The 9,653-nt window shown below is 32.2% G+C and overlaps 1 protein-coding gene across 1 annotated transcript; it reads right to left on the bottom strand.

The window, feature by feature from the left end:
• LOC114242465 (uncharacterized) lies at positions 1–1,743 on the bottom strand. Its single transcript, XM_028173631.2, has one exon. The coding sequence runs from the start codon at positions 961–963 to the stop codon at positions 337–339; it is 627 nt and encodes a 208-aa protein (XP_028029432.2). The 5' UTR covers positions 964–1,743; the 3' UTR covers positions 1–336.
• Positions 1,744–9,653: the final 7,910 nt, after the last annotated feature.

The raw sequence follows: 9,653 nt of genomic DNA, 5'->3' as shown, positions 1-9,653 counted from the left end.
TGTTTACTAGTATTTATTATTCTGCATTATTACACTGACAAGTACAAGTAAAAGTTTGTAACACAATTACCACAGTTTTCTCAAACACAGTAGACAGGAGACAGGGGATAATCGATAGTCTTAGTATTTCAAATGTATTTTTTAATGTGAACTAGTCCCAAATTCTTTCAGTCACTTTACACAGTATTTACTTCCTTTATTTTTTAACATATAATATCGGCACACTTTATGAGGTTGTCAATTTATGGACAATTATTATTTAATTGTATTTGGTTGCTTTCTCAATTTTGGTTTTCAATTTCTTTATGTTGTTTAATGCATGCCTTTGCCTTAACTTTAATTATCTTCCTCATATAAATGATCCAGTTTTAATTCAATTTTTTTACACGCCTCTGTTTCTTTACTTTGTTTCTTTATTACTATAGTGTTTTTCTTTTCTTTTTTTTTTGACATACCAACTACATATTCAGGCATGATTACTTTACCTCCTTTAACAATGGCCTTCTTTTCCTCAGAGCCTTTTTTAATTGCAGTAGAAAAATTAAATCTTGGCTTTTTAAATATATCATCATCAAGTTTTTCTTGTTCTGTTCTATGATCCTCATGTTTTTCTTCCAACTCTTTTATAAATGCCAATGCAGTTGCTGTGTTGGTTGCGTCTGACATTTGCTCAGTTGTAACATCCGAGAGTGAATAATATTTCCATTTCTCAGGATTTTTTACATGATCTGGTACAGCTTTAGTTCCTAAGCATTCCCTTATGTTAGCTTCAGGCCGTTTGAATATACTTTGTTTACCTCTGAATTGCTTCATTTCGTGCTTGAGTTTTCTGTAACTTTTTCTGTCAATTGTGCCATAATCTTGGGTTGTTGTGACTTTATTAGATTTCGAAAAACTGTACTGTTCTTCAGCGTCTTTGAGCAGATTGAATAAATTTTTCTGTCTTTCGTGAAATGACGACATCCTTGTTAACTTTTGGTCTTAGTATTCTCTATTGTTAAGTATACATATAATGTGTACAATTGAGTGAAAAATAATAGGAACCCATAAAAGTACCTTTAATTATAGAAGTATTGTACAGTTTAACATACTTGGTAATTATTGAAACGTAAATTTAAGTAAAAAAAATTATGTTCACACTGTTAAATTAGAAGAAAACAGCAACTGTTTTCTGTCTGGTACTTAAATAACATAAATAATGCCTTTATTTTTACAGTACCGTACATATAAGTAGGTGAATGAAGTTAGCCCCTCAAAAAAATTTTTCTTTCTTATTTTCTACTTATTTTCTATTAATTCGTTTGTTCATCATTTGTTCTTGATTGTTCACTGTTAATAATTGTTTGTTCTGCATTTATTTATTTTAAAAAAATTATTATAAATATATGTACAAGTTAGCCCCTCGATTGCAATTTTTTATATTTTTTCGTCCTTAATGACTCTTAAATATTCATTTTCGATTGTTCTTATATAAAACACGTTTGTTCCCTTTCGAAATTACTCGTTTTTTGTTTAATTTACTATTTGTATTAGTAGAATATATGTATACAAAATATGTGTACTCAGTACTGCGCATGCGTCAACTATAATGCCTAAACTTTCTACACGGTTTTAATCGTGAAAAAAAAAACAAATATAAATCCTGAAGGAGCAATTAATTGGTATACAGTTTAATTAAAAAATAAATAAATGAAATAATGTACATTGGCGTAAAGTTAGACCAAATACATTTTTTCCATCCTCCTACCTATCGTTATGAAGATATAAAAAAGATAGGGAGTCCACATAGTAATATAAACAAATAAGTAAATAATATGTTCATTATTTATTTTTCAAGAGATAATGTAGGTATACATTATAATAACTTTTTTACACAGTCGAAATTATATTCCTAACATTAGTAAAATAATATTTTAATAATTTTTTTATAGGTTATGTATTGAAAGTGTTGGAAAATTATTTCATGTTTTAGCTGGAAAACGACATTGAGAATTATATGCAATACAAGATAATGGGCTCCATCAAATGAATTCGAATGAAACCAAATTGTTTACCATCCAAATTCGATTGTCGGGCAGATAGAAAACGAAAATTCACTCAAAGTGAACCTCGGCCTACATTTGTAAATCGGCAAAGACTCACTATTGTCAGTGATTGAAGAGACGACTAAAAATGAGATGTGTTATATTATTATACCTTTGCCATCTTGTAGTCAAGGTAGGTGTAACTGTCAATAATTAGTAACACACAGATCTCATAATTAAATAACAATATCAGAAAAAAGGAGAATAGTTAGTTAGTTAGTGGAAGTAGTCAAAATGGGCAAGTGGACCTCAGTTCCTATTACATAAGGTACTAGGAAGTTTGTGATAATGAAAATTTATCACAGTGTAATATCACTTACTTACTTTAACAGTGAAGGAAAACATTGTGATGAAACCTGCACACCTAAATGTCCTTAGGATTTTCTAAGTGTGTAATCCATCAACCAGCACTAGGCCAGCGTGGTGGACTAAGGCCTAAAAACCCTCTCAATGGTAGTAGAGGCCAGTGTCCAGCAAGGGGATATATTATATGGGCTGATGATGATGACTAGGAAGTTACATACTACTACTACTACTACTACTACTACTACAGTACACATATAATCCTATATATTTACAAACTATAAGTTTGTTGGGTACCTAGAAATTGCTAACATTATTTAATATTTCCAGATGTCCAGCCACTTGAAAATAGGTGTAGTAATGACAAAGCTATCCAAGTAGCTCCATCACAGGAACACAAAGGCAAGGCAAGTGTGTATTGCCACATCACCCCTTAATATATCTGAAGCAAGTACAAGTAAACAATCAGAACCAGCAAAAAGAAACCTGTTCTTCCTGAGGACAAATTTGACAGTGATGAGTCAAATGCACCAGCAACAGAAGGATCAACTGTTGACTATGAGTTATCTCTCTATATCTCCACTCCATCAAAGACTTGTGCACTGCAGACTATAGCTCTCAAGAAGACTAAAAAAGTTGAAAAAATGAATGTGTTAACAACTTTATCTAAAGTGAAAAATAAATCACGTTTATATATTGGTCTTCCACAAGAATTATATTTCATAATAGGCTTGATTGAGAAACATACAAATGTTTCTGAACAAAATATAATATTATGTTTGATGAGAATAAAATTAAATAGAACATTCTCTCAATTGGCTGATGATTTCAATCTATCTGTAAGTCAAGCAAGCAATATATTTTTCAACAAACTCCCAGAAATTGCAAATGTAATATCACCCCTTGTTACAGTATAAAAAAAAAACAATGCAATAAATATATATGCAGGAAGGATAATTGATGTCAACTTGGTGGAAAATAGAAAGTTTTTAGATAGTTTGCCACCTACAATTAACTAAGTACCTATAATTAAATAAGTAATCCTTACTTATAAATAGGAATTTTTGTATTTTCACTCTTCATTCAAAAACTACTGAAGAGATTTTAATAAGACTTCTATGCTGGTCTTGTATGGCTAGCAACTCATTATTATTTTGATTCTGTTTTCCAACAATCGAATTTGGATGGTAAACAATTTGGTTTCATTCGAATTCATTTGATGGAGCCCATTATCTTGTATTGCATATAATTCTCAATGTCGTTTTCCAGCTAAAACATGAAATAATTTTCCAACACTTTCAATACATAACCTATAAAAAAATTATTAAAATATTATTTTACTAATGTTAGGAATATAATTTCGACTGTGTAAAAAAGTTATTATAATGTATACCTACATTATCTCTTGAAAAATAAATAATGAACATATTATTTACTTATTTGTTTATATTACTATGTGGACTCCCTATCTTTTTTATATCTTCATAACGATAGGTAGGAGGATGGAAAAAATGTATTTGGTCTAACTTTACGCCAATGTACATTATTTCATTTATTTATTTTTTAATTAAACTGTATACCAATTAATTGCTCCTTCAGGATTTATATTTGTTTTTTTTTTCACGATTAAAACCGTGTAGAAAGTTTAGGCATTATAGTTGACGCATGCGCAGTACACATATTTTGCATACATTTAATCAACTAATACAAATAGTAAATTAAACAAAAAACGAGTAATTTCGAAAGGGAACAAACGTGTTTTATATAAGAACAATCGAAAATGAATATTTACGAGTCATTAAGGACGAAAAAATATAAAAAATTGCAATCGAGGGGCTAACTTGTACATATATTTTTAATAATTTTTTTAAAATAAATAAATGCAGAACAAACAATTATTAACAGTGAACAATCAAGAACAAATGATGAACAAACAAATTAATAGAAAATAAGTAGAAAATAGGAAAGAAAATTTTTTTTGAGAGGCTAACTTCATTCACCTCATATAAGTACATGCGCACTCAAATGCACTACGAATGGATTTCTAAACAAAATTGTTAAAAACGTCATATGTCAAAACATTGATATTTTTTAAATCAGAGTGCAAAGATATCTTATTCTGAAGATGTACAATTTGCCCTTTTTGTTACATAATTAAGTGTTATATCAAAAATTAAAAAGGTACATACATAGACGAAAACATCTAATCTATACTAATATTATAAAGAGGAAAGATTTGTTTGTTTGTTTCGAATAGGTTTCCAAACTACTGAACCGATTTGAAAAATTCTTTCACTGTTTAGGAGTTACAATATTTCCGAGTGACATAGGCTATAATATTTTTTGAAAATAGTTAGGGATCCTTACTAAATCTCCAATAATGTAACCCAAGGTATAAAAAAATCACCTAAAATATTCTTTACATCGCGTGCCCTGCCAAAACTATTGATGATAGAATAAAGTAATCTATACTTAATATTATAAAGAGGAAAGATTTGTTTGTTTGTTTTGAATAGGCTTTGAAACTACTGAACCGATTTAAAAAATTATTTTACTGTTTAGGAGCTACAGTATTTCCGAGTGACATAGGCTATATTCTTTTTTTTTAAATTAGACATCCTTGCTAAAACACCAATAATGTAACGCAAGATGTAAAAAATTACCTAAAGTATTCTTTATATCGCGTGTGCTGCGAAAACTATTGATGATAGAATAAAATAATGTACTATAACTTTGTAGAACACATTATTATTTACAAAAAATGTGGCGACAGCATATGTCCGACTATTATAGCTAAGCCACAATAAGTGTTAATTTATTTAAAAAATAAAAAACGTCAAATATCGTTCACAGGGTAGCTTTTTTATAATAGTGGGTTTACTGGTGCCCCGGAGGCCTTTCCAGTTTCACAAGGACAGGTGGGCGAGCAAGGGCTCAGACAAAGCAAGGGCTCAGCCAGTACAAGGAAGCTCTGACTCAATAAACTCAAAGGCTTTTGTTTTGTATGTACCTATGACATTTTTACGAAAACTAGAAAAATAATAATATAAAACTAATAAAAAAATAGATAAAAACAAATAGGTATTATTTAAACGAATATAAAAGTTTATTAAGAAAATAATATATAAAGCCGGAGCGTGCCGCTAGTATACAATATTTATATTTTTGACAATCTACTCCTGTTTTGATCAATTTGACCGGCAACTGATGTTCTCAGCAGTTTTAAACAAAAAGGCAAAAGCAAAAAGAGAATCTCATGATTTACTTCTTCAAATTAATCTTTAAAAAAATTAAAGGTAGTAAATAGCGTGGATTACCATATTAAAGTTTTTATTTGTCACACTGCAAATTACAACGAAACTGTATATATAGTAAAGTTACAATAATTATGCTTTTATTTCAATTAGTTAAACTGATATTTGACTTAAAGTTTGATATTTTCGTAATTCGTAGTATAATATTGGAAACTCAATACTGTATGTAGGTATCAAAAGTAGATTAGAAAGATAGCGATTATTTGAACTTCAGTATTATTTTACCCTCATTAATACTATTGTATTAACTTTGGTTATCTGATTATTTTGTTCCTAGTATATATTATACCAAGTAAGTGTGCGCACTATGCTGTCAGCCATGGGCGTAGCCAGGTAAGAAGGTACAGGCAGCTGCCCTCTTTTCGAAACTATGTTATCCATGACAGACAAAGACTTTCCTGTTTTCCACTCAATCGTTCCCAATCCATTTATTTCTTCATAACATCATTTGTACTTTAAAATCAGACCATTTGTTTTATGAAAATAGTCATCACGCCTCTATTCATTTGAAAACACTGATCAATTCTAAATTCGAGAGGCTATTAATCAAAGATGATTTCAGTTCTTACTGAAATAAAATTAGTTATAATAAAATTGAATAAATTTTTATTTATTGCTTAAATGGATGGACGAGCTCGGGGCCCGACCTTGTGCTAAGTGGTTATCGGATGTCAATGAAATCAACAAAGACCTTCAGACGCGAGTTCTCTCTCATTTTTATAGTACATTGGCTTCTATATCGTTCAAACAGAAATGCATTACTGCTTCATGGCAGAAATAGACAGGGCAGTGGCACCTACTCGCGCGGACTTACAAGAGGTCCTACCATCAGTAAAATTATGTAAAAAAAATATATTAATTTCAAGGTTGCGACCAATAATTTATGAATTTTAATAGCTGTATTCAATTGTCACTTCATAATGTTTCTGTGTGCTGCGATTTTTTAACGTTCTCGTTACCGTAAAAGTTAACTAAAATGTGTATGAAGTTGGAACATTTGCCTACGTTTGCCGCAAGGGGCGCTGTCCCAACTACATACCTACTTTGAGTTAGCTTTTACGCTATCCGAGAACATTAAAAACTCGCACTAAGCATACCGATGCAAGAGATCGCTTTTAGTGACAAGTTCGACCTTTCTACCTACAGATGTCTACCTTCTAATTGATTTGTTATGTATATTTATTGGCGCATAAAAGTTTTCTCTACTCTAATATTTAACTTTTTTTTGCTTAGAAGCGTGAATTATGCATGCCTGAGAAAACCTACCTCAGGCAACGGTCATCGTTCTCTTCGGACCCGTCGCTTGCGACGAAGGGCTCGACGAGTAAATTAACCCTCAGACACAGCCCACTGAGTTTCTCGCCGGATCTTCTCAGTGGGTCGCGTTTCCGATCCGGTGGTAGATTCTGCGAAGCACGGCTCCTGCTAGGGTTCGTGTTAGCAAGGTCATCAGGTTTGAGCCCCGTGAGCTCACTTACTAGTTAAGGCGACGCTGATATAGCCTCTCAAGGCTATCAGCTTAGCTGCCTTGTGTTTTGAACATCAATATACCTATCCTTTAATCTTGTATTATTATTATTTTTGCTTAGATGGGTGGACGAGCTCACAGCCCACCTGGTGTTATGTGGTTACTGGAGCCCACAGACATTTACAACGTAAATGCGCCACCCACCTTGAGATATAAGTTCTAAGGTCTCCAGTATAGTTACAACGGCTGCCCCACCCTTCAAACCGAAACGCATTACTGCTTCACGGAGAAATAGGCAGGGTGGTGGTACCTACCCGTGCGGACTGACAAGAGGTCCTACCACCAGTAAAAATTGTATCGCTATCCCTTATTGTTTGGGATACGACGACGCTAAAAAACTGTGTATTATTTTTCTTACAAGCAAATCCATGTTCGCATATCCCATGACAAGGTCTCCTTCTATGATAAATGTAATTGTTTACACAAACTACAAATAAAAGCTAGTAATTACTTTTAGCGGTTTGATTTTATTTAATATATTTCAAATATCCGGAAATACGGAACAAGCGTAACCGAACGGAAATAATTTGACGGTCGATTATATTGTTATTTGTAAAGTATAACCTACATAAAAGTGTTAATAAAGTAGCTAATAAGTTCTCTATGAAAACTTCAAGGCAATGTTAAACGACGTTGTTATTGTATGTATCTATTTCAAAATTAGTATGACTCACAATCGCTGCAGGCGCGTGTCTAAAGTCTATTGATTACGTGCAATAAACTGGATAGTAGTACATTTGAATTCATCATAATTATGAGTAAACATATTAACATATATTTAAGAATATTTTTCGAAAATAATTTTTTGAATTTGACTTGTCTTTATGGTAAGTATTTTTGAATCTCTACAATCAGCCGCTCTTCAAAAGAGTTAAGTATGTATCATGGTTGACAGCGTCGCGTTTGTGCCCCGGCATAAGCGATGTCTGTCAACGGCGGTGGTCGCTCTGCGATATGGATGGTATAATTTTATTGGTATAACGCTCTACGTGTTTCTGCTGGATAATAATTGTGGATTACGGTTTGAAAGGTGAAGACGTTAGAATACAATTCAAATTTCCAGTTCACATCTCGAGATGGGCGGTGGGTAGACTCATGATGTAATGTCTATTAACTACAGTAATCATTTAAGAATAGGTAGGCCCTGAAATAGTTTTTCCATCTAGCTAGAGCAAATAAATAAAAAAAGAAATAGAAATATTAAATAAAACGAGGCTTGTAGCTGAAAGTAAGTATTGTACTTTTTGACGAAGCATGTTGCTGATATCTCTGTTTCTATAAGCTGACGAAGATAAAATTGTGTATTAATTTTGTTAATAGTAGTCAAAATATAGGTTTTATAAAACAACTGAACAGCTATTTTAGTTGAGAAAATATTTGTTTCATAAAAAACAGAGAGAGAGAGAGAGAATACACTTTATTGCACACCAACACAATTTACATTTTAAAAAAACAGTCAAAAAGCACATATGTACAATAGGCGGTCTTATCGCTAAAAGCGATCTCTTCCAGACAACCGTTTAAATTACAGAAATTCTGTAAAATATAAAAAATATAGCAGGTATGTTGCGGTGTACCATATACAATACATTATTATAGAAAATATATACATATAATAAACAGATATATACCGTTTACATAATATAATATATACCAATATACATACTTACATACAATACATACTAATATACTTACACACACATAATAAATCAACAGTATGGAAATTATAAATGATAATGATGCAACAAACAGCACTAAGCAGATAAGTAGTGTTCCTTCAACATTCTTTTAAAACAGTTTAAAGTTGGAGCACTTCTCACTGCATCCGGCAGAGCATTCCACAATCGAACCGCCTGGACGGTGAATGAATTGTCAAAGAATGATGATGAATGCACCGGCATTTTCAGTCTCAGGTTATCTGATGATCTCAGAGAAAAATTATGCGTATCACCTAGGAACTCGAAACGTTCTTTGAGATATGTAGGGGTATGGGGGTTAAAGAGAGTACAGTATAGTAAAGAAAGGACATGAGTATTGCGGCGAAGGCGAATTGGTAACCACTTGAGCTTAGTGCGAAATTCAGATATATGATCATATTTCCGTAACCCAAATATGAATCTTATGCAGAAATTGCAATTGCAAAATTGAATCTTATGCAAAAAACAATGTTCGGAATAGTGAAAACTTATACAAAACGCGTACATTCTTCACTTGGGTCTACACGAGTAAATAAATCAACTTAGATATGCTGAAATGCAATGTACAGTCACGTTTTACTTCAGATAATATTATAGGTATGTTCAGCTGAAGTTTCAGTCAATATTGCCTTGGTTACGGGGTAAGTTCCGTTGCTTAGTAGCGACGCATGCGCGATACCTTTAAGGTGTCTACGTAGTATCGTTGCCAAGCGGCAGTCGTCCGTCG

The sequence above is a fragment of the Bombyx mandarina genome, chromosome 11, assembly GCF_030267445.1.
Source record: "Bombyx mandarina strain Sakado chromosome 11, ASM3026744v2".
Classification (NCBI taxonomy): Eukaryota; Metazoa; Arthropoda; class Insecta; order Lepidoptera; family Bombycidae; genus Bombyx; species Bombyx mandarina.
Note: the sequence above shows the minus strand (reverse complement) of the source record. Positions and strands in the feature narration are given on the sequence as shown.

Excerpts from the sequence above, each read along its gene's own strand:
- LOC114242465 (XM_028173631.2), bottom strand. The coding sequence starts at position 963 with ATGTCGTCATTTCACGAAAGACAGAAAAATTTATTCAATCTGCTCAAA.